Genomic DNA, 26,212 nt, shown 5'->3' on the forward strand with positions numbered 1-26,212 from the left:
CTAGCACGACTCTTCAGCTTCCAGTCATGTGCTTCTCACTTTGCTACTTCACGAGTTAGCTTCTCGCAAGTTTTTCACGAAATCCACTTGATCTTCAATTAAGCTTGAGTCTTCACCAACTTAATACTAAACTCAATACAATAAAATCCCACAAAATATAAGAAACAAAAATTAAAGCAAATACAACACTTTTTGTCATGGAATAAAGCCAACATAAAATATAGTTGTAAATCACAACTTTACATATATATATATATATATATATAGATAGGTTCAAGTTACACCTAATGTAACTTGACAAGAGTTACACCATTTGTAGGCCGTAGATTTGTAATTGATCTAATGGTTAAAAAAATAGCATTAAATGCTAATTGACTTGTACCTCATTCACTTAATTATTAGCAATTTTGTTTCTCTCTCCTTATTTACTATTTAAAACCTTTTACTATAATATATTCCTTTTTTTGCCAATGACTTAAAAAAAATCAAAGGCAAAAAAATAAAATTTAGATAATAGTTATAGCACTCTATTTTTGTCTTAAAAGTTTTTTCCAGTATTTGATTTTGACTCAATCTGACTAGGTGATTGATCTAATCCAATCCATTCATAAAGTCTTTATTATAAAATTTTTAACCTATTTTTAACGTGTGTTTGTATATTTAAGTTATATTAAACTTTGTATATTATAGATTAAAATACTAATAGTATTTTATTAAAAAAATATATTAATGCATTGTCATCAACTTAACAAATAATTTCAAATATAAATGTTCAACGTCAAATCTAACATTGAATAATTTTTTTTTGAGGGAAATACAGAGTACCTTGGTCTTGCATTGTCTCTGTGAAGATTAAATTCTATCTCAGATCAAAAAATTACAAGCTTGGTCAGTCATTAAACAACACTTCAACAAAAAACAAAAAAAAAAAACAAAATATTGCAAATATATTTGTAAAGTTATTGGCAATAAAAGGAATATAAGTAAAATGTTTTAAATACCAATTAAAATCAAGCAATATGTGATCATTGACTGGTGAATTGTTCTGCATTGCAATATGTGTGAGCAGAGAAGTTCCTCGCAAGTTCTTATATAAGAAACAGTTGGTTACAAATTTAAACAAACTTTACTAGCTATTGAGTTTTGTCCAATGATAGCTTTACTCTGCTTAATATATTAGATGGGTGATCACAGTTTCTGAAAGATTTTGTTATCCAACATGACAGAGTCCTCAGAGTAATAACTACGGTTTGTTTAGTAATGGTTCAAAGAAGTCAGCTGTTCCTACTGCTTGTTTTCATCATATTTTCAGCTATAGCAGCCGAGACAGAAAATCAGGACTGTAAGTTCAGTTCATTTCTGTCTTCTTCTTTTTTTTTTTTGGAGGAAAAGTTCATTTCTGTCTTCTTGTTAGTTTGTGTAACTGTATATTATTAGTTTGGTTAGAATATGAGAGACAAAGCTTTTGTAGTTTGAACAACGATTAATTTTACTCAAGATTCATGTCAGTTTCTGGGAATCTGAGCAGTACAAATCGTATGGTTAGTTATTCGGCAGCACTTGACACTAGGAAATACTTAGTCAACACTGAGATGCATCACGAATAAAGAGGTTCTTTATTTTGGCTATTTGGATTGCTGAAGTAACATAAATTTTGGTATCAATATATATATATATATATATTTTGCCACGTTATGTATATTTTTTTTTCCATAATTCCATCACAGGGCCTTAGCTAATGTTACTCGTCCTTCCAATTTACGTGAATCTTCAATCTATTTTGAACTACATATTAGATAGTCTTGTTTGATAATTTGGAGATAGTTATGATGTTTTTAATATCCGTATGCAGATGTTGCTTTGCTTTCTCTCAAGAGTATATGGCAGAATACACCACCCAGTTGGGTGGGTCCGGATCCTTGTGGCAAGGGATGGGAAGGAATTGGGTGCACAAATTCACGTGTGACCTCCATGTAAGCTTTCTGCGTGGTTTCGCTTTCTAGTTTTTGTTGGCACGTTTGCTTGTTCATGACAATTCCAAATTTTGGTATAAAGCTGACTTTGTATCATTTCAGAATGTTATCAAGCATTGGTTTGACAGGCTCGCTGTCTGGAGATTTCGTAATGTTATCTGAATTACAGACTCTGTATGTTTTCTATGTTCACTTTGCCTTTGTTATTTAAGTCTTCAGATTCAATTTCCAACTGATATCCCTGAACCACCATTCTGCTACAAGAAACAGCAGTGCTCAAAAATATAAAAATTCACTGCTTAATGTTTGTGGAAGTTATGGGGAGTATTACTCATGCCTCCAGCCACATGGTCATTGAGATGTGGATCTCACTGTGGCCGATTTAGGCAATTATATCACAAAAACAATGATTGGGGATTTTACTTTCTTTTAAAATGTCCTAACTAAATCAAATGAAAATCTCAATTCCTCATGCTTATTTGGTAGTAACTTGATCAGTAAGTTTAGTAATGCATTCCTGACTAGCTTCTTTCATATAGGGGTTTATCTTACAACTTCCTGACTAGCTTCTTTCATATAGGGATCTATCTTACAACAAGGGCCTGACAGGACCAATCCCACGATCAATTGGGAATTTGAAGAAACTATTGAACTTGTAAGAAAATATTGATTGTTATTAACAGTCTGTGCTGGAACTCAAGTAGAATGGTAAAGATCTTCCTAATTTACTATGTTTCTTTCATATTTGCATATCAGAATCCTAGTTGGTTGCAGCTTCTCAGGTCCTATTCCTGACACAATAGGATCTCTAAAGCAGCTACTCTATCTGTAAGGATTCTGACTCTGTAATTTCTTCAGTAATTCAAATGTTTTACTGCAAAGGACAATATGAATCAAATTCCTTATGGATGCTATCTTTCATGTAATAAATGACACAACTTTAGATGAAGGGTCTACTAGTAAGTCCTGAAAATTTACCATCTCTGTCTGTAATGTATGTTTGTGTACATATATACACATAATTCACTGTGAGTTTCTATTTTTAGTGCAGTAAAATGAAAGGGCTAACATACTGTGAAATTTGAAACACTTTGTTGCTTTCATCTGCAGATCTCTGAATTCTAATCACTTTAGTGGACAGATTCCGCCCTCCATTGGTAATCTATCCAGTCTTCTTTGGCTTGATCTAACTGACAACCAGCTTAATGGACCCATTCCAATCTCTGATGGGATCACACCTGGTCTTGATATGCTACTTAATGCCAGGCACTTGTATGTCAACTCTCTTTGTGAAATGAGCTTGATAGAATAACAATTAAGTTATTAAATTCACCATTTCGTAATGGCTTAAGTTTTTGGGAGAATTATTAATTTATTATGGTATCAGAGCAAAAGATATTCAATTTGAACTCCATCTCTGTTCTACCTCTCATTTAAAAAGTTAAAAACCTCACGTGGGGCTCCTCTCATAAAAGGGGAGTTAGAGCCCACACGCGTAGGGAGTGTTAGAATAATGGTTAAATGATTGAATTCACTATTTTATTACAGTTTTAAGCTTTGGGGGCAGTCAATAATTTATCAAATTTGATTTGATTTTTTTCATCCTATGACTTTATTTTCTTCAACTATAACAACCATCTAAGATTTTGTCTCCTATCATCAGTCATCTTGGACAGAATAATCTTTCAGGAATGATCTCACCTCGGCTTTTCAGCTCAAAAATGACCTTGATACATGTGTAAGATTAATTATACTTCTAATATCTGGAATCTCTTGGTATAATCAAGTTACATGAGAAGATCTATGCATTATTCGGTTACTTCAATATTGTAGAAATGCAAATGTATATAGATAATATAAATCTAATAGCCCCACTAAACTTACATTATTTTGCTGTTTCATGTTTAATCATTATTCATTAATAGCTTCTTTCACATGTTACACCTTTTTTTTTCTCTTTTAATTTTTTAGTGAATAAGTATTGTCTCCTAAAATTGCATCTTGATATATTGTGGTAATGTTAGCCATGACTTTCTTTATTTGCAGTAGTCTCCCTTAGATGGAGAGAACACACACACGCATGCATGCGGAGTAGATATTTTGCATCATCTTTTGCTTTTCAACAAAAAATATCTTGGAATTTCTACATTACATTCTATGAACTCATTGATTCTTCTGGCAGGCTTTTGGATGGCAACCAACTAACTGGCAGCATTCCTTCCACCCTTGGACTTGTGCAAACCTTGGAGGTGCTGTGAGTATCTGTCCCACACTCCAGAAAATTCACCAGAGATTTCTATTGGCTATGGATTTTTGATAAGTTATTGTTGTTTAATATTTGTTTTTGGCTATAGGCGCATTGATAGGAATGCATTAAGTGGACCTGTGCCTTCAAACTTCAACAATCTTTCAAATCTTAATCAGATGTAAGAAGGAAAAAGCGACATGCCAAATTCAGCTATATATTTGCTTGAGAAAGGTTATTATGACCTGGTGTGGAAACTTTATAAGGCTTGCTTTTTGATGATATATAGTTTTTTTTCAGGTTCTTGTCCAACAATAAACTGACTGGTCCTCTGCCCAACCTTACTGGCATGATCTTCCTCAGCTACGTGTAAGTAATAATGACATTACTAACATATGAATATCAATGTTAGTGTGGGCTTAAGTAAACCATTTGTTAGACTTATCACAAAAATGATCATTTAAGCCTTTACAGCCCACCAAAGAAGATGCTCAGTTGCCTAACAATATCTAGTTCTCTTGGTTTTGAGTTTCATTTGTTGACTGAGATGATTTTAGCAGGGATATCAGCAATAATACCTTTGATGGATCAGACGCTCCTCCATGGCTCCCAACCTTACAGTCTTTGACAACATTGTATTCTCCCCCTCCTCTCTCTCTCTCTCTCTCTCTCTCTCTCTCTCTCAATGTGTTTGTCTCTACTCAAACATGCATTTGTGTTAAACAAAGGTGTTTATTTTTCCAAGATATGAGGAGAAATGTGCTTTTCTTTTTGGCCTCAGGTTTAAACTATTCAGTACTAATGTAAAACCTGTCTACCTTGCATGGCAGAATAATGGAAAGCACACAACTTCAAGGACAATTTCCAGTTGCCCTATTCAGCTTACCTCTTCTACAGACTGTGTGAGTATCGGGCTATCAGCTTGTCAAAAGTAGCATTACACTCATTGCAATGGATGTTGAGAAATCCAAATTGAATAAATTAGTAATTCCTTTGTAAGAAGCCTAAGTAGGGTAGTTACACTCATTGCAATGGATGATGATTATAAGGCAATTATTCTGACATATCGTAACAGGGTACTAAAGAAAAACCAGCTCAATGGCTCCTTGGTTATTGGCACCAGCCATAGCAACCAACTCAAACTCATCGATTTGCAGTTCAATTCTATTTCTGACTTAGAAGGAAAGGAAGCATACAATGGTACATTGAAGTAAGATGACTTTCCTAGTAACTTTCGCCCATTCTATTTTAGAGTATTAAAAGGACCAACTAGTTTTTTTGGAAGTTAAATTTCCAAGACAATATACTCATTTTATAGCCTATAATAGTTATGTCTCATTATTGTGGTAACAGTGTATTATCTTCTACAGACTGGAGGACAACCCAATCTGTGGGGTGAAAGGAAATCTAAATAGTTACTGCACAGTTTCCCTCTCCAATGCCTCATATTCGACACAAAAAGTTGATTGTGAGCCTGTTCCCTGCAGTTCAGATCAGATTTCAAGCCCCTACTGTAGGTGTGCATATCCTTACACAGGAAGCCTCTTCTTCGAAGCTCTATCCTTCTCAGACTTGGGGAACAATACTTACTACATCATACTTGAGGAATCTCTCATGCGTTCTTTTCACTCCCATCAACTTCCTGTGGATTCAATCTCTCTTACTCTGAGTAATCCCATTAAGGCTTCATCTGAGTACCTTGAAGTGAAGTTAAAAGTCTTTCCTTATGGCCAAGTTTGTTTCAATCTCACGGGAATTTATAGTATTGGGTTCATGCTTAGCAACCAGACTTTCAAGCCGCCACCACCTTTTGGACCTTTCTATTTTATCGGTGATAAGTATGAGAAATATACAGGTAATTCTGTGTTTAAATGATAATAATTTCTATGTTTTTAGGTAATTATCTTGATGCATCTCTCTTCCTGCCAACAGAATCAAAAAAGTCATCAAGAAGTAGTATTGTGATTGAAGTTGTAGTTGGCGGTTCCATTCTGCTTCTGGTAATACTCCTTGCAGGGGTTTATGTTCTCCACACAAAGAAAAGAGCAAAAAGAGCAATTGAACACACCAGTCACTTTTGTAAGATGGGTTTTTGTTTATATTTTGCACTTTTTGGCTAATCATATGGGATTTGTAGGGTTATTTTTCTAATTCATATCAAATAAAGCAGCACAATTGGACCAGAGCAATAAGGGTGGCAGTGTTATTAAGGTAAAAGGTGTGGGATGGTTTTCCCTTAAAGAACTTGAGAAATACACCAATCATTTTTCAGTAGCCAATGAGATTGGATCTGGCGGCTATGGGAAGGTCAGTTTTGATTGTCCCTCAGTAGTATATCATATAAATGTATGTCAATATGCATGACCAATCTTTTATATTCCAAGGGTAAAAATATGAAAATCGTTTTCAAATTTCAAATTTGTATTGCTTTTTGCCACTTGTAATCCTTCCTTTATTTTTAAAATTTTAATTTTAACCTTTTAATTTTATTTAAGACCAGCTTTTGAACCTTGTGCTAATTTTCCAAACAATTGCTGTCACTAAATGTCTTGTTTGTCAACATTTATACAGGTTTATCAAGGTTCTCTTCCTACTGGGCAACTGATTGCCATTAAACGTGCTAAAAAAGAATCTATGCAGGGAGGGCTTGAGTTCAAAACTGAGATTGAACTTTTATCAAGGGTGCATCATAAGAATCTTGTTAGCCTTATGGGGTTTTGTTTTGAGAAAGGTGAACAAATTGTGGTGTATGAGTATGTTTCAAATGGTAGTCTAAAGGATAGTCTTTCAGGTACTTCCATCCACTTTCTTCCTCCACTTAATAAGAATTACAGTATTTGTTAACACTTCAATTTCTCACGTAATTGATAATCACATGGAATTATTCAATTCACTGGCATTTGTAGTAATTACCATTAAGTCAATAATTGTTAGGCCATACACCTTGCATCTACCCACAAAAGCAATAGAAAACTCTAATAGTAGCACAACCATAAGAATTCTATAGTCTACCAGTAATGTTCTCATCCAAAGATGACATGAGAGGAATTAAATAAATTGGCAAATACTGCAATTTGTCTTTAGCCTGACCCTGATCACTTCTACCGTAGAGAATAAAATGAGTTCTGGTAGACAATCCTGATAAAATTGTGCCAAAGGATTTGATGACTATATGTTGGGAATTCTGCCACCCAAAACCCTTTCCCTTTGTAACAATATCCATGCATCAGAATTCCAATTGCCATTCAATATAAGGGTTTAAATGTTTTAAGTGTACCTCATTGTCCAATTGCAAAATTGACATGCTGACATCTAGCTTGACATGCACCAATGAAGTATTTGTCAAATTCTCATTCTTGTGTCAGTACATAATGAACCACCCTGAAACCTCGAACAAAGTTTTTGAAGTCAAAAGATATTGAATCCTAATTCAATTTTTTCTCTTAGTTGAAAACTAACATATTGTCTACAGGGAAGTCGGGGATCAGGTTAGATTGGATGAGGAGACTTAGAGTGGCCCTTGGTGCAGCCAGAGGTCTGGCCTATCTTCATGAATTTGCCAATCCACCTATTATACATAAGGACATAAAATCAAACAACATCCTCCTGGATGAGTCATTAAATGCTAAAGTTTCTGATTTTGGACTCTCCAAGCCAATTGATGACAATGAAGGAAGTCATGTTACCACTCAAGTTAAAGGGACAATGGTTAGTTCAGAATCTTTTTACCTCTACTTTAACAAAAATAATGCATTTGTTATGTTCTTTAATTGATAATATAAGCATCAAAATATGGTCAGTCCAGAAGCATCTAACAATGAAATTACTGGATCAGGATTTGGACAGAAACTCAACCCAATGCTCTCTGGTCTTGTATAAAAGTATTACTGGATTGTACCAAATTTAGAAATGATTCTCATTCTTTAGCTAGTCATCTGCTCTAATAGTATATGGCTCATCTTCAATGGATTGTCCTTGTGAAAAACACATAAAATAATAAAAGGTAAGCAAAGCAATACATAAAATGTGACATGATTTGGCAAACTCCATGTCTACATCCATAGCCAACCAACCAAAAATATCCACTATTAATGATAATTACCACAGTCCAAACTCTCATAAACCTCACAAATATAAACTAACCTAAATCCCCAATACAACTAAAGGTGCTCTCACACTAACGTACTAGACAAAGCTTAGTCTCCAACTCTCTTTAGGCAAACTGTCTTCTAATTAACTCTTACGCACACCAAAAAAACAAAAAAAAGGCTACACCACAGCTCTATTTATAAGGACTATGGCACCTCCTGATTATTCTTCTTGCTAATATAGGATTCCAAAACCAACTTGGAAAACTCCAAAATTTTTCTTTCATCGCCTGGACTAAAAAAGTCCCAAATTTTGCAAACCCACAACAACAAAAAAGAGATCCCAAAAATATAAAATGAAAATCAACTTTAGTCAGGTATCTTTTCTAAAGTAAAAGTAATAGCAAGATAAACATGGTTAAAGGAACATTTTTGAAGATTTTTCAGGAATGATCAAGTTGAGTCTTTTGAAATTCCAGGTGGAGCTTCTGGGAATGTTTCAAGGAATGAAGTAGATAAATGTATAGATAGCTACCTATTTTTTCCCTCTTTTACTGAAGTTTTAGGCCCAGCCATCGGCAAGGGATTTTTTCAAACTAACACACACATACTTCTACTAGTACCTAGAGGACTTAAACTAATTAGGAAAACAAAACAGTCGGTAGGAGCTGTTCACCACACCCACTATATACTGCACAAAAATTTATGTAAGTGTTATAGGCAGGGCAAGCATTTCTTGCTGCCTACTATTACTGCCAGAACCACCATATATTTGAAGGGGAAGAGATTTTCATTTAATGATCGCACAATCTACCATTGCAAAGTACGGGTGGTTTCTGTTGGACCATAAGAGTACTAGTATGAGTTTGTGGTAGTTTAGGCATTCCTGATTTAAAGAAGAAAAGCTTAAGTTTCAAAATGTTTGTCTTAATATTATCTAAATTTCACAAAAATACATCAAAATCTAGCACTAAGAATGGATTTGATCAACTGCAGGGCTACATGGATCCAGAATATTACATGACCCATAAGTTGACCGAGAAAAGTGATGTATATAGCTTTGGAGTGCTAATGTTGGAGCTGTTAACAGCAAGAAAGCCAATAGAGCATGGGAAATATATTGTGAGAGAGGTTCAGGAGACAATGGATAAGACAAAAGATTTATACAACCTTCATGAATTTCTTGACCCAGCCATTGGTTTAGGAACAACCCTAAAAGGTTTAGAAAAGTTTGTGGACCTGGCAATGAGGTGTGTGAAAGAACCTGGATTCGACAGGCCTATGATGGTTGAGGTGGTTAAAGAGATTGAAAACATTATGGAGCTCGCTGGTGTAAATCCCGATGCTAATTCCACATCCACTTCTGCAAGTTACGAGGAGACAAGTAAGGGGAATTCCTCCTATCCAGGCTATCCTTATCGTTAAGGCACTTGTTTTATAGTGGATTATACCTTCCAAGATAGAGCCCTATTCCAAATTTCATTCCAATCAAATGATAATTTATTTTTTTCATTTATTCGAATAAAATATTCTGATCTACTTTGTGTAGAATATCCAGTTAGTATTGCACATCCTAATGCTTATGTTCATATAGTAAGTTACCAGAACCGTGTTTATGATGGTACTTTTGATTTCTATGCTATGTATGCAATTCTACAATACTTTTGCAAAGAGAAAATATGTACAGTTTCCTATTTCAGTTGAGATAATTGTAGAGTTTTTTTTTTGGCTGTCTTAATTAGCCCTTTTTGTTTTGGTTGTGTAGTGGACAGAGTCTTTGAAGGTCATGTACTGAAACTATTGCTTTGTTTTTTGCTCTTTAGCATGGTTGCTAAAATGATTGAACCTTGTAATCCTTTGGTCATGGTTGTGGTTGACTTTCCTTGAAACTTATTCATCAATCTTCTAAATCTGTATCCTTGTTTCATCACAACTCTGCATAGTTTACAAGAGCAACAAAATAGGCCACGAATTGCAACCTTAGTCATATCAATTGTCAAGTATTATGGTGCTTCTCTATACTCTTTTGTTCAATTAATCTATTTATATTTCTCACCTCTTAAAGTAAGACTTTAAATCTATTTAGATTTTCACTTGCCAAACCAGTCAAGATTATAAATAAATAAATAAATAAACATGATTATCATACAAAATATGTTGGCGGAGCAAATAGACTACACATGTACCTTAGGTGTAGGCTCACTTCATTGCTTTCTCCAACAGAGCCGAAATGTACCACTCATTCTTATGAATTCCACAATCAAGCTTCTTGCTAGCATTCCATCTTAGTTTCTTGAATCCAATACGATCCAACATTGGAATGTAAGTGGTGTTGAGTTATGACCTCATGCAGAAGAAGTGGTCAAGCCAGAATAGCCCCCCCGGCCTCAACGCCCTGTATATGTCATAGAGTGTGAACTCAAGCATGGCTTTCGGAATCCAGTTGCTTAGAATATGCATGGAATGCACAATATCAAGTGTGTTCTCAAAGAAAGGAAGCCTTTGGGAGACATTAACATGGATTGGGATCAATCCTCGTGAGGCAATGAAGCTGTTGAATGGACCATCCAAATTCAATGTGCTAGTGATGATTGTGACATTCCGTTCTCTCATTTTGGTAGCAAATGTGGCAGTCCCACCTCCTATATCAAGTCCTATAGGATTGTCCCATGAGGTTTTGTGTTGAGAACATGATCAATCCCATAATCAAGCCTTCCATTGTCAAAGAGCCACTAACTTGTCTCTTTGCCCTTCAAGTCAAAGCAATCTTTGCAGTCAAAGTATCCTAGTGCATTCTTGCGCTCTATGAGGCACTGGTAACTTTTACAAGTGTAGGGATCCCAAATGATGCTGGTGTCAAGTGGGGTTTCCTAGAGGCTATTCGGAAATGGTGTTGGCTCTACATAACTGGCAGGGGACTTGGGACGGCATCTCCAGCGTGGAAGTGGTTCACACCCATTAAGCATGAGCCTTTGGACTAAACCATCATCTACTGGACACTGGTCTCCAATGTCGTATGTCATATATTACACCAACTCCTCTAGAAACTTAAAGCAGCCTGCTCCAACTGGCAGGTAAACCTCATCAAACCCCATTTGTGGTAAGTACCCCAGTGGAAGCTTGTGAGGGCCAATTGCAAGCATAAGCTCATCAGGTATGTGAATGCTTGAATCAATATCATAACCAAGTTTGATGGACTCGTGTGCTCGATTAGTACTAGATAACTCGTCATGTTGGCGTGTAAGCTCGACGAGTAGGGCCTGGCTGAGTAAGTTAGTGGAACTGAGTTTTTGGTGCAGCTCAACAATTAGAGAGTGACCGGTAGCAAGCTGGGATTTAGTGGAGTTAAGGTCGTGCAAGAGAGAGGTGCAGGAGTAGACAGATAAGTTGAAGTAGCAAGAAGCAGTGAAGATGTATATGGTGAGGAGATTGGTGATTATAACAAGCAAAAGCATCTTGATGAGCTTGTACTTTTTGTCATGGGACTGTTGTTGTTGGTGTGCCTGCTCTCTTTGGCTTTGGTAGTCTTGATCAGCTCCATTTCCCGTTTTCTTTTCTCTCTGAACTCTTTGAGTTTAGTTCAAAGAGTAAAAAACAAACCTTTGAGAGAGAGAGAGAGAGAGAGAGAAGTAAGAACAGCAATGAGGGAATTTGAGACAATGAAGAAAGTCGCATTGCTTAGAACATAAGGTTCTCTCTATGCAAACTTCATTCAGTTTTAGACACTACAGATTTTACAAGTAATCTAATTAACATGCAAAGTTGTCAATTTCAATGTCAACTTGCACTTTCTCTGGATTTTGACCACCTGGATCTTAATTATATTTTTTGCCATGCCATCCCCATGTCAAATTTTTAATTAAGAATAAGCATTGATAACGTGGTTCATATCATATGGTTCTTTCATAAATATATATATATATATATATATTTTGTTGGTCTTTTTCATAAATTACAAGCAGATTGCTTCACTTCCAAAGGTTTTCTTATTCTGTTAAAAGAAATTGATTGAAAACAAAAGGGCATAGATTAATCAATAGAAGATTCTCACATTAAAACCTCTCGTTTCCATGTTGTAGGGTAGTAAAGGGACCTTTGATTCTGGTTTTTTTTTTTTTAGGGCCTTTGATTCTGTTGATAACTAATTATGATGTAACTTTAATCTCTATCTCTTCTTCATTCTGCGTAGTGTTTGCCGTTTTATATGTTATATTTTAAGACAATATTTAGTGTAGTGCATAGATGTCTCTTTCAAAATTTGCCTATTTTCTCATATGAGTATGACCCCTAAATATAAAATATCATCTAATTCCATCTCTAAGTTTTGAACTCATATTTAGAAACCTTTTTGGCTCTGGCTCTATCTTTAAACATTCGGAATATATTTTACTCAAAAAAAGAAAACATACGGAATATATATGTTGGATAGTAAAAAAAGCACATTCTCCTGTTAGTTAGGAGGATTACGTTTGAAGCAAACCATTCACATTCACATTCAGACTCAGACCCAGAAAGTTTGGTAAAAATGAAGCTCCATTTGGATGGGGTCTGGTCACAATCACAAGATGCAATCTTTTATTAGAATTTGGAAATGCACTTTCACACTTCACACGAAGTCAATACAAATATTCAATTACAAACCACATCGATCTACGTAGAATCAGCCAATAAATTATTTCATACACATTAACACGTGCAATTAAGGACAACTTTAATGGCTCATCCTCCATGCGCTGGAATATCCATCCTAGCTAGAAAAACCAAAACTTCTAGTAAATACAAGCTTTCAATTTTGGAGTTTAAAATAGCTTTGGAAGTTTTGGTCATTTCATGACTATCCTCCTTCACTACCTCTTTGACATGGGTGTCAAGAGCTCTTTCAACATTTAATTATTCCCTCATATGCATATAGTCCCATTGGCTCACACAAATCAAGTAATTACAAGAAAGAAAAAAAAAATCTATTTGTTTAAGCTTACGATTATTCAGTTAGATAGAAGCATAATTTTATGAAATATCACTTTTTTTAAGTATAATTTATTCAAATATTATTTATAAAATATGTCTTTCTTTAATAAAAAAAAAGTCACAAAATTTAAGTCGTACCAAACCGACACTGGAAGTGAATGATTGTTGGGAGGTGTTCATTGCTATTTATGAGATGGGCATTGCTAATAGTTTGAAAATATGTCGTGTAATGCCAATTTGGTATACTCATAATACATGGAACTACCCCATGGAATATTTTGTGACACTTAATACCTCCCTTGTTTGTTTTATGAGGCAATTACCTCCTCTATGCAATTACCTCGTCTCTTTTTTTAATTAATATATACATAGGCACTAATTTTAGCAATTTTGTTCTATAAAATCACACTTTGCCCCCTTTAACATTATTATTGATTATTTTAAGAGTACTACTTTATCCACAAACTTTTCTATAACATTTTTACAAGCTGTTGAGATAGTAAAATTTTATTAGTTTGCATCTGAACCCATTACTTACATCACATTTTTACTTACTAATAATCACTTACCACATTAATAATTTGTAAAAAAATTTGTATTTCTAGCATTTTCCTCCTTTTAAAGGCCAGATCTAAAATCTAAAGCACAATAAATAAATCCAAAAAAATTATTCAACAACAAAAATTAGCAATAGTAAAGTTAAAAACAATTAAACTCAATCAACCAATTTTATTCAAAACAAACAACCTGACCATTTAAAAAATTTTAAACAAAATAATTTTGTCCAACAACAAAGCTGCCCCCCTAACTTCAACTCCTGGCTCCGTCCATGTCCTCTATGATTGCTTTATAAGCCATTTTCTATAACTTTAACAAAATTTGATGATGTGACAAGTGCCAACATTACATATAGAAAAGGACAAAAAAAAAAAAAACAAAATCTACCCTCACATTTTTATTTCTGTCTCAACCTTTCTCATTTAATCCTCATTTGCGTTTTTGTATATTTACAAAGTATAAGTTCTAAGGTAGAACCATCCTTTTTTCTTTAATTGTTTCCCCAGGGATGTTTTTGACTTTTTCCTATAGATTTTTTGGCGCTTGTCACATCATCAAGGGTTTACCACAGGGGTGTTATATTCTGTCATTTGCCCAAAATTCAATTGAAGCGGATGAGCTAAGCGTTGTGCTTGACACGGTGGACTATTAGACATGGTTTGGTTTTGTTTTTGAGCCACTCTTGGATTTTTTTTTTTTTTTTTTTTTTGGGGTGGGGGGGGGGGGGGGTGGGGGTGGGGGGTGGTAAATAAAATCTTTTACTTTTTACAGGAAGTAGGATTCTTTCCGTTTCACTTAAAATAGAAAAAGTCCATTTCACAATTAAAATTTTATTTTCTAAAATCTAATAATTTAGAATTTTAAATCACATGGTAATGGATACAGGTTTAGATTTGTAAAATAGAATTTGAACCATAAAATTGATCCATTTCAATGGAGATGATCATTTTCCCATTTACAAACTGGTTAGTGGTCACCCCCTTTCCCTTGTTAATGCGCACATAACTTGTTTTAATCATAACGCTCGTAGTTCAAAACAAATGTCAAAGACTCATTGCATACCTGCTGAACGTCAGGAAATGAATGTTCAAATATGCACATTTTCATTCATGCTGAAAGTAGTAAATTCCAAGTCCAGGAGAAAGTGAAAAAAGAGAGGGCACCAGGGCTATTGATGAATAATTGTATCACCATTATACATTGGTCTCTTTTCTTTTCCCACTCCACATTGATGTAATTATGTATCACCATCAATCGGACAAGCCTGCGCTAGTTTCCTAAGATTTTCAATGATCATAACTAGCTTTGTGTTAAGCCGATTAACAAAACACTTGGGCAGCCACCCAGCAGGATCTAGCTGAATAACAATGAAGCAAAAAACCAACGGTTTAGTCAATTGGACCTCTGTTTTGTACATGGCAATTAAGAAAGCATATAAAATTGGAGTGAAAAAAACAATGTTGCCAAAGTTAATTACCTGGACAACATAAGTTACCAGGCAAGAGTCATCTTCAAGCTTCTCCACAACCCACCCTGACTGAAGCAGTAGTCCTCTAATTGCATTATTTTGCTTTGGATGCAATCCAGCAGCTATCTCCTTTGGCAGTGAAGCAACTGCTACTACCTGCAAAACCCAGATTAAGTTTTCTCACTGATTGAAAGACACAAAATTTGGTTTCTTACAATCAAAGTTAAGTTCATTGCACAAAAAAATAAAATATATAATATGATATGCTAATTACCAAGGTGCCGTCTTCCATGGTTTCACGTCGCTCATAAACTATGAATTCTCTGTTCCTAAATAGAGGCTTAGAGCTATCTCCAAACCTGAGACGTATGATGCTGAGATTATCCTCAAGATCTTTTATATACTTCGCTTCCACCAAATCAGGGTCCCATTGCTGTCCAATAAAATGAAAATTTGTCATGTTATTATGTTAACAATAATCTTGTTGATTTTGCATTTTGTGTATGTAACTATGTATTTCTTGCTCAAATCTAAGTACCATCCAGAACAATGTACTTGCTAGTTGTCACATTTGTCCTTGCATATAATAACCAAATTAAAATAGTCATATTTTTGTCATTTTCAAGGAAGACAACAAATTAAGAAAGAGGGGTCATCCAGACACTGCTAGGGACAAAACTTTTCTTTTCGAAGCATTGGGAAGGAATTAAAGTATCTAATCCACCATCCTATTACCATGTGTTGGGATCATAGGTTTGTAAGAATTAAGAATTAACATCATGGGAAGTCTCTTTGTAATTGTAAGAGCTCAATACAAGAAGTTAAGAGTTATCTAAAAGCTTCAGTTCCACAAATCAATAAGTATTGTTTTTTTGTTTTTTCCTTGTCATCATTTATGAGAAAGTTAAGATTTACCTTTGCAGCATCAATGGCATTAGCAACAGTGATGAATTGTTGAGGTGAGACTGATCTGAGTAGCCAGCGGCTACGAAAAGTGTGAAGTGATCCAGACCTGCGTTTTGATATCTCTACTCCATTTTCTAGAGTAAGAACCTTCCAACCATCATTGTCATTTGCAGCCCTATTTGAGTCTGAAGCTGACAGCAACTCTTGTATGCAGCTCTCACTCGCAAAATCCACGTACCTTCTCAGGGAGTCCTCGCTTATGGACCTTTGGAAACCCAAAAGAAAGTAATATTGAAAATCTAGTTCATTAAAGAGTGGAACAATAAAACGATAAATCAAAATTAAAGTTATGTTTACCAAGATCGGCTGCAAGGTGCTGGAGCTGGACTGCTCATGTCTCGTGGCAACAGCTAGCTGCTTCTAAGTCCTCTTATCACATTAAGGAAATGGGTAAAAATGGAGAAGGATATATAGAAGAGAGAGACTATAGGTTGAAGATTGGTTTGAGGAGGAAGCTGAGAAGTGTAATATAACGTGAAGTGGGCCAAGGTGATTGAAGCACATGCAATGCCAGAACAACTTCCATGATTAGAACTGCAACTCTCTCTCTCTCTCTCTCTACATAAAAGATAGATTCTTCCTTGCCAAAAAGGAGCAAGAGCAGGGGTGCGAAAGATGACGCACATGGAGTGTTGGTGGCTTTTAAAAAACAGAACAGAAAGAGAGACGAAGAAAAGACTAAAAACTAAAGCCAGAATAGAAAGAAGTTAAACTCACTCTATGTTTATTCAGAGCCAAAAAAAAAAGTCTATATTTATCAAACTTGACTTAGACCGCTTGGTTATGGGTGGACCCTGGACCCAACTTAAAACACTATTCTGAGGCCCCCAATCACATGCCTCAGAAAAAGTCTGAATTGCCACACCTAGCATCAAGATGGATAATGCTGGTCCCAATCAACTGCTTTGGCACAGTCCCTTTGTAATGGTAGGTATAGTACTAACCCCATTTCCATTTCATGCTTCAGATATAAATGTGTATTATTTTGAGGCTATAATTTAATATCATGAAAAACAATATTCAGCAAAAAAAAAATATCATGAAAAACAATAAGTTAATATTCGGGCCTGCAAGTGAATCACTGGTATTGGACCAATTCTGTCATCCTCATATGCTTGCAGGATATTGTGCAGTGAAAGACACATAAAGGTGTTGGTCTCTTGTAACCTATTAAACGTTACAAAAGTTGTAATAAAGCTAATGATTAAATAGTAATGCCTTACTGTAAGGAGATGATTTTCTGATCAATCAAAGTTACTTTTAGATACGAAAGAGAAAAAGGATGATGAAAAGATGCGATTGGATCACTAAATATAAACAAAACTGTATTGCACTCACTATTACTACCAACTATTAGATAAAGCAATGTCCCATCAAAAAAAAAAAAGATAAAGCAATGAAACAATGAAAAATTTACATTGTATAGTACTAAAAAAAAAAAAAAGAATAGAAAGAAACAGCCTAAGATTATGGCATTTTCTGGTTCAGGAAGCCTTTAGCTTTGATAATCTCCAGTGTGTCCTGGACAGCATCTTCAACTGGTATGAAGACCACACCCAGATCGATTAATCTCTTTGCTGCACCTCTGCAGGTTGTCAGTCCTGGCCGAGTTTCCCCATTAAACCTGTATGTAATTCAAGTTATAAACTTCTATCATATAAAATCAGATAAAAAAACTAACTGGACAAAAATAATATTTTTTCTAGGTCTAAGAAGGATCGAAAAGTACAAAAGGCTGGCAATTCCAAGGATAACTTCCATTTCGTTTTATTAGATATTTTATACCTTGGTTCACATAAAACCAGAACACCAGGTTGTCCTGTTTCCTTGTGACATACATTGCCAACTAACCCTGCTCCCACTCACCAAGAGAAAGAAAAGACCTTGCTTATTCTTATGAAATTTTAATAACAAAGCTGGTCATAAAAGAGTTTTTCTTTGAGAGTAATCAAGGCCTTCCTTCATTGAGAAAATATGGAGATACAATGATAATCAAAATTATCATGTAATTTAGGTTTAATAATGTGTCATGATTAGATAACTTCATTTTTTGGACCTTTTGGAAAGTCCCATGGAAAGCAAGGACCAATAATCATTGCCATTTATGTATATCATCTTTCAAATTCATAAAATTATGATTATCTCCTACCACTAGAAACCTAAACAGAAATTCATAATCACAAGTTGCTCAAGCTTTAGTACTACTGAATATAGATTCCATATTTTCCAATCATGTTAAAAGAGAAGACTGTCAACATCAAGTTCAAGAGGTGCTGTCTTTCATGGTTTTGGGTCACCAACCTAACCATTTCATTTTTAAAAAAAAAAAAAAATACTTTGTTGTATATATCTCTAATATAACAGCTCTAACACATCTAATAAAAGCATAACCCATTTTTCTTTTCTTTCTAAGTCACTAAAAAAGTGTGCATTACCTTTTTATCTCTAGTATATATGAAATCTCTCTATGAAAGATAAAAAGCTTTAGTGGGATGACAGTGAGCATATGATTCAAAGTTTCAACAAGGCAATATATGAAGCATCTTATACAAGGCATATTGCAGATGTCAGAACATGAAAGGTACACTTATGCCTTACCGAGATACTGACCACTAACAACAATTGTTAGTGGACCTCATACGACCAGCATTAAAATAAAATATAAAAGTATAAAAGATGGAGCTTTGAGCAAGAAAAGGAGTATCTTCCAATGCTAGAGACAAACTATCTCACAGAAAGAAAATAAATACATCCCCCAAAAGAAAATCACCAGAGATTTCTATTATTATTCTGGATGTAGTTTGATTGTGTCCTGCTGTGCACAGCTTGTGTATAGATAGGCACTTTTCTTTTGAAATTTAAGTCTTCTTACTACTAATCGAAGAAAAAAAAAAGAAAAAAAGAAGAAAAGAGAGAAGCCACCATAAGAAACCCTCCCACTTTTATGGGGGAAAGCCACCATAAGTAGAGAAAGCAATTGGGGCAACATGACAAGAGAATAAAGATAGGTTCCAAGCATTAAAAAGATAAAGTTACCTCATGTAACATGCATATACCACATGGAGCATGATTAGTACACTGATGTATGGTAATCTTATAAGAGTGAGCGTTATCCAGTGCTTTCAATATAATTCCCATGGAATGCTTTTATCAGTAAGTGCATTGTTATCCTTCTGCATTTCATTCAATTTAAGCCCCCACACCCTCCCAGCCCAAATAAATAAATAGATTGGACAAGTGACAATATCTACAACTTCTATTCCCCGTACTGCCATAGGCCCATATGGGATTTTCTTCTTGGCAGGCTCTAAGAAAGGGCATAGACAAGCAGATACAGAAGTGCAAAACAATAGTTTCCTACTATGTAGTCCACAAACCAATGTTTAATGTAGACCTGAATGGAGTAGCCTTTAAGAATTTAGCACAAGATTTTATTGACTAGCAAGCAAAGTGTACAGACTCTTCCAACAGGGCCCCAACAACAATAATTAACCAGATATAACATAAAATAGATAAAATGAGAAACAAAAGGAAGAACAACAACAACAACAACCAAGCCTAAGTCCTAAAATTTTGGGGATGGCTATGGATTCTTAGCAGGCTCTTTGTCGCTTCATGAATTATCAAAATTAAAAAATTGTTTTGTTTAGCCCTTAAAATTATTCCTCATGTACCAATATTGATGCATGCATGATATTATGGAACATATGCCCTAAAACTAAGAAGAGTGTTCAGTTTACTTTAAGGGGTTTTACTTTTAGTTTACATGGAGACATCACATGGGTTCCCAAATTAGCCTTCAGATTGACAGAGTCCTATTCCATTTCAGCTCCTATCGGTATGTTTAATTAACAAAACCTGTGCCTTTGCAACGTCTTTGACATGCACAGTGACAGCACCTAGCCAATGATACTCCTGACTGTCCTTTGATCCCTCCAGCAAGCAAATTCAACAACACAGCACAGCTTGCATTCAACCCAGCTGGTTGCAACAGTGAACCTTGCACATGGCGTCAAAATCCAAGACATCAGCCCAGTTCAAATAAGTGGGTCAGATCCTGGGAAGATGGAGGAGACGTGGATGGAATTCACATGAGGCATGAGCAGCTCATTTGAAGTCGTTGGGCTCCTGTCAGCATGCACACTGCTTCTTCTTCTTCTTCTTCTTCTTCTTCGTCTTCCTCTTCTTTGCCTGCTGCTCTGCCATTCTTTAAAAGTGATCAGATCAGATAAAATAACTACTAGTACTATACAAGTATTGCAAACAAAGACATTGATACTAAATACCAAGATTTTTGCATATACTTAAAAAAAAATTTACAATGTTTAACAATTTACAAAATCATGTAATAAAATATATGATGGGATTAGAATTTCTTTGATAAACATGATAGGATTAGAATTAAAACAGCGAAAAAATTCAAACTTTTATACAATCCACAATTTCATGACCATGAGTTTGATTCATGATATCCAAATGCCATATGTATATCCATTCATCAACATTATATATATATAACCAATTATAATCTGAGTATGAATCATACCATTGAGTTTGTGCTTTCTCTGCCATCATCTATGCATAAACTGGGCAAAGAATCAAGATTGTTAATATTGTTGATGGAGGAGCTGCGGTTCTTCTCCTAAATGAGACCCTTTGGTGCAGTGCCCTGGATTTTGTGCATGGCCTTATTCACTTCCAGCTTTTGGTCCACCAGGCTGAGCCCTTGTTGCACCTAATGGTGTTGGAGCTGATGGCATGGTTATGAACATTGCAAAAATTCTTGCAGGAGCTGCTACTAACCCTTTCAAGAATGGGTATTTTCAAGGTGACCACTTGGCTCCACTAGAGGCTGTCATGGTTTGTCCAGGAATATTTGGTGAGGGAGCTTATCCAGGGTATCCTGGAAATTTGATGGCGGATAAAATCAGCAAGGCAAGTTATAATGCTTATGGCACTAATGGAAGGAAATTCCTCCATCCAGCGATACGGGAGCTGACAAGCTCAAAGTGCAAGGTCATCCATTGGGGGCATGAGTTAATTTTTACATTCAAAGGCATTGCTAAGAGCAGGCCATGATAGACAAAAGTGGATATTTAACTTTATTTTTCAGTTTTCTGATGGGTTAACAATATCAAGTTGTGGTAATGTGTGCATGTCTAAATATTTACACTATAAATTACTTTTAAGTGCAATATGACTTCAAAGAAGACAATAAAAAGTGATGCCACATCATGTGTGGGAACAATTGATTGCTATGGTACATTTTTGTTAGCTATAACAAACTAAACATTGAACAAACGAACTTACACCAAATTACTCTTTTTCTCATCTCCACCCAAATAACTGCCAGGAATTGCATTGACTCAGATTTACAGATTATGGTATAAATAAAAGCTGACCTGTTCCATTAACAGGACCACTATAAATTGGCCAACGGACCATCAACATGGATGAAGGCTATCTTTACTTCATCTTGAATTATCCATTGAGTTTGTCTAATACTTTAAGATGGTACTCAGCAAAACAAAAAACGGTACTTTAAGATAATTCCAGACCACACAAAATAATCCCAACTTATGTCTTACACAAAATCAACATCTCTTTTATTTATGGTGAGTAAATTTCTTTGATACACCCAATCAACTGTTGTCACCATGGCAAAGACCCAGGGAGAAAACCTTAAGAATATTGTTTTTGTAACTATGGAAAATTATATCTATCACCTTTATAATTTTTTTTTTTGGGGGTGGTGGTGTGGTGTTGGCTGAAGATCATATTTCTACTTCCTAATCCAACCAATTGACAGAAATAATGCAAAAATGAAACCTCACGCAATTAATGCTGAAATTAATTCTCAGGAGCTTCAATATCTTGATAATCTCATCAATCAAATGGACCAATCATTTTCTTGGGCAACACAAGAGTATCAAATTCTTCACTGGTTAGCATTCCCAGTTTCAATGCAGCTTCCTGCAAAGTTAAATATTGATTAAATTAGGTATTTCGGCAATCCAAAGTTGCAACAAACACCATTACTGAAAAGAGCATTAAACACTCCACTGTAAACATTATTGTCTTCCTAATGCCAAACATGATGTTACTTGCAACATTCCAACCGAACAACACAGGCTGAAAGACGCATATATCTACCAAGAAATATTATTACAGCAGTGGAGGCTTTGCCTTCTTTGTGTGAGAATGCTACTGACCAGGAGTCTTTAGTGGAGTCATTATTGGTGAGGCAGTGTGGGGGAAGTTGAAGAAGAATGGAGAGTTGATGTTCAGTCTTTTTATAAGATGTTGAGAGGGTCATCTTCTGGCATCTTCCCTTGGAAAGCTATTTGGGGTGTTAAGGCCCCTCAGTGGGTTTTCTTTTTATTTGGACAGTGGCGCAGGGGAAGATACTCACTGGGGACAGTTTGAGGAGGAGATGTTATTAATATATTGTAAAATGTAATGGGGAAACATTGGATCATGTATTGATTGATTTGTGATGGGGCTTACCAACTATGGAGCATTGTTTTCAGATCTTTTGGTGTTAACTGGATTTTACCAAAGAGATTGCTAGATCTGTTGATTTAGTAGAGGAATTGATTGAGGAAACATTCATCTGAAATTTGGAACTTGATTCCATTGTGTCTAATGTGGTGCATTTGGAGAGAGCGAAACAATTGCACATTCGAGGATGTGGAGAGCTTGGGTAATCAGCTCCTTGCATTGTTCGTATGCACTTTATTTGATTGGTCTCAGGTTTGGGGACTCACTTCTAGTCAATCTCCCTATGTTTATAGATTCACTTTTTTTTTGTACATAGTTTTTGAGCTTCTTGTTTATCAAAAAATAGTTTTTGAGCTTCTTTGTACTTTGCTGGCTGCCTTGTGTCTGTTTGCATGAGGTAGTCTTTTTTTTCCCTTAATAAATTTTTTCTTACTTATAAAATATAAATATATATTATTATTACTATTATTATTATTATTATTACAGCAGTTGCTTTTAGCATACCTGGCCATCTACTTAAGAACTAATGATACAAGAGACTATTGTCACACTCCGAGTACTTCCCTCCTTGCGAGCTTTTTTGACGACTGCTGCAGCATTGTCATAACCAATTTTCTGGAATAAAATCAGCAACAAAAGTTATACACTCACACAGGAAACTATAAGGAAAGCATACACACGAAAACAGGAGGAAAACGGTAGAAACTTACAGGTTTCAAAGATGTGGCAAGTATCAGTGACTGCAACACCATGCAAAATGCCACATAGCAACAACAAACAATAGATTAGCACTGAAATCTAAAACATAGAATAATATAAAGATTTATATTCTGTCCCAGTATCAACTCACCTCATGCAGCAATTTTGAGATTCTTTCCCTATTAGCTTGAATTCCTGTCATGCAATTCTTTTTAAAGGAGGCAAACGCATCTCCAAGCAATCTCAGTGACTGTCAGGAATCAAAAACATGAGTTGAATAAGAAGATTTAAACAGTAGTTAAGTAAGATCATAAAGTGTGAATCTATTGCTAATATAACAGGGCACAAAATTTTCCATGAAGATATCAAGAGATTTCAAATGGCATCCTGATAAAACTATTCTAGACAGGTCCATCACATTATACTTTATTATTATAGAACTAACCAAATTCAAAAAATAGCTCTTTTGAACCTATATTTTGAAAACTCCAAAAGCATAACAGCCAGGATTACTAACTTCCAGCCCAAATCACTGTCAGATAGAATAAGATATTTCCTAGCCTATCATGGCTAGTTGATGTTGAATAATGGATGCACTTGGCACCTTAAATAAGTATAATTACAATTATGCAACAATAGAACATACATGTAGAAAATTATTAGCAATCATTGGTTTGAACGCATTAAGTTCAAAGTGACCGTTTGATCCACCCACTGTAATGGCCACATGGTTTCCCATAACCTGAAAGACATTAAAAATGAATAAATATCAAGAAAGGTTCTACTGTGATACTTAAAATCAATTCAAAACCAATCACCAAAGAAGTGCACTGCAAGACTGAATTATCTACGAGGACTAAGAAAGACTAATTTCTATGCATCTTACTACTTACTAATAAGTCCCCAGCTGGTTATTTAATCTTAATTAACCAAATTTGAAGATACTAAACTTACCTGAGCACAGACCATAGTGGGAGCTTCACACTGAGTAGGATTGAACTTTCCCTGTAACACAATAGACTCAGTCAAGTGATCAGGATGTAGGCTTTTAGTTTAAAATAAAATATAAAAAAAATTGTGTAATAAGATGGGGGCTTTACAGGCATAATACTGCTGCCTGGCTCATTGTCCAGAAGAATGAGTTCACCAAGGCCACAACGTGGACCACTGTACCAGAGAAACACAGTGAAAACCTTAAAAAGGAAAATATATATATATATATATATATATATGTTATATATAAAAGAAAAATGCAAGTCATACCAGGAATACAAACCTTCCTAATAAATGTATGTCATTTCCGATCTTCTTCAGAGAAGCAGCAAAATTGTGTTAAGGGCCCCACTGGTTTCAACAATAGCATCATGTGCAGCCTGCCAAAAATGAAATATATGAGCATAAAGCACTATTCTGTCTTAAGCAGGACAAGATGAAAAGCACCAATTGCTCGTATAATGAAACATCCATTCTTACAAAACAAACAGTATGAGAAATGAATAAGCAAAAGCAGAGTTACAGGATTAGAAGCTGACCAAAGCTTCAAACTTGTTTTCTGCAGTAACAGAAGCTAAGTTTGTTTCCTCGGCTACTGCCGCAGCTATCCTGACATCAAACCTAAATTACAGTCAAAAGACAACAACAATCAAGCTAAACATGAACAAAAACAACAGAAGCAGAAAAGCATTCTTTGTGAATAATATTTAAAGGAAAGAATACAGGATCAATTTCATTATTGCTCAAATCCAAGAAACAACATAACAGTTTTATCAAAATAATTTTCTGAAACAATTAGGAAAATGTGTTAAAAGGGCTTTCTTTTTTAAGGGGAGGGGGCTTAGAAAATTGATAAAACAAAGAGAATAAATTAAGGCAGAGGAATGAGAACAATCAAAAAATACTTGAATTTAGAACAAAACACCTAAAGAAGTAAAATTGATTCTCAACGAACCATAAAGCTATAATATAAGCTTCAAGGATAAAGTAAACAAAACACCGCATCTTGTCACCCCATGATGAATAGGATAGATAGTGAAGGTATAAATAAGAGATTAAAAGAGCCATAACCATAAACAAAAGAAAGGAAGCAACCTCATTGGCATTGATGTTAGTTTGAAATACAAAGAAAGGAAGATCGTGTTTAGCTTTCCCTCATCTTGGGCAGCCTTGCATTAGTATGGATGGGTCAAGATTAGAAGACCATCCTCCATATTCAACTGGAACACAATTAATAACTCGTTAACAAAGCCTCCGTGAAAGGAACCATAGGAAATAAACAAACACTAGTACCTTTCTTAAAGACACAAAAGGCATGAATAACAATGGCAAACGATCTTTGAGTTTGTGCCCCCCCTCCCCACTACCTGAATAATAAACAACAAACCCATATTTATTTTTTAGTTTGAAAGAGAAGAAAATGGATGTACTCTCTCTCGTTCAAAAACCAATAAATAAATAAAAAAAAGTAGTAGCAGTAAAGAGTTTCATTTTGGCAGTGCCACGTGGGTTATCAACTCCTCGTCCTCCTCAAACACTTTTTAGTAAGAGTGTGCATGGGTCAGATTGAGTCACATTAAAGAGTTTTTTTAACCCAACCTATATGGTGGGTCAAAAAAAATTCAACTCAGCCCAACCCATCACATAAATCCAACTCAACCCACATGAGTCGGGTTGAACCTATGAGTTGGACAAATTTTTTTTATTATTATTAAATTGAGTAGAAAAAAATATAAATATAAATATATTTAAA

General features: G+C 35.1%; 2 protein-coding genes and 2 pseudogenes across 6 annotated transcripts; 1 reads left to right on the plus strand and 3 right to left on the minus strand.

Moving 5' to 3' along the window:
* The first annotated feature begins 1,032 nt into the window (after positions 1-1,032).
* LOC112007027 (leucine-rich repeat receptor protein kinase HPCA1) lies at positions 1,033-9,771 on the plus strand. 5 transcript variants are annotated; one of them, XM_065778850.1, is made up of 19 exons: positions 1,033-1,342; positions 1,853-1,973; positions 2,076-2,147; positions 2,554-2,628; positions 2,730-2,801; positions 3,084-3,245; positions 3,637-3,711; positions 4,156-4,227; positions 4,328-4,399; positions 4,519-4,587; positions 4,776-4,853; positions 5,049-5,120; positions 5,294-5,428; positions 5,589-6,073; positions 6,151-6,297; positions 6,386-6,525; positions 6,790-7,009; positions 7,691-7,926; positions 9,303-9,771. In XM_065778850.1, exons 1-19 carry the CDS (start codon positions 1,261-1,263, stop codon positions 9,729-9,731), a joined length of 2,814 nt encoding a protein of 937 aa, XP_065634922.1. In that variant the 5' UTR covers positions 1,033-1,260; the 3' UTR covers positions 9,732-9,771. The 5 variants fall into 5 exon arrangements, with proteins under 5 accessions (XP_065634922.1, XP_065634925.1, XP_023895108.2 ...); XM_024039340.2 differs by having other exon boundaries at positions 1,034-1,342; positions 4,779-4,853; XM_065778852.1 differs by having other exon boundaries at positions 1,035-1,342; positions 6,389-6,525.
* A 734-nt stretch (positions 9,772-10,505) lies between these two features.
* LOC112007013 (probable methyltransferase At1g29790) lies at positions 10,506-11,881 on the minus strand (annotated as a pseudogene).
* A 3,031-nt stretch (positions 11,882-14,912) lies between these two features.
* Positions 14,913-16,933, minus strand: LOC112007066 (uncharacterized). Its single transcript, XM_024039379.2, has 5 exons — positions 16,564-16,933; positions 16,216-16,471; positions 15,575-15,733; positions 15,310-15,456; positions 14,913-15,189 (listed from the first exon to the last, which is right to left on the minus strand). Exons 1-5 carry the CDS (start codon positions 16,599-16,601, stop codon positions 15,070-15,072), a joined length of 720 nt encoding a protein of 239 aa, XP_023895147.1. The 5' UTR covers positions 16,602-16,933; the 3' UTR covers positions 14,913-15,069.
* A 634-nt stretch (positions 16,934-17,567) lies between these two features.
* On the minus strand, positions 17,568-25,865 carry LOC112006998 (fumarate hydratase 1, mitochondrial-like; annotated as a pseudogene).
* Between the last annotated feature and the right edge of the window lie 347 nt (positions 25,866-26,212).

This window comes from Quercus suber, unplaced genomic scaffold (genome assembly GCF_002906115.3).
Source record: "Quercus suber isolate HL8 unplaced genomic scaffold, Cork oak 2.0 scaffold_192, whole genome shotgun sequence".
Lineage (NCBI taxonomy): Eukaryota > Viridiplantae > Streptophyta > Magnoliopsida > Fagales > Fagaceae > Quercus > Quercus suber.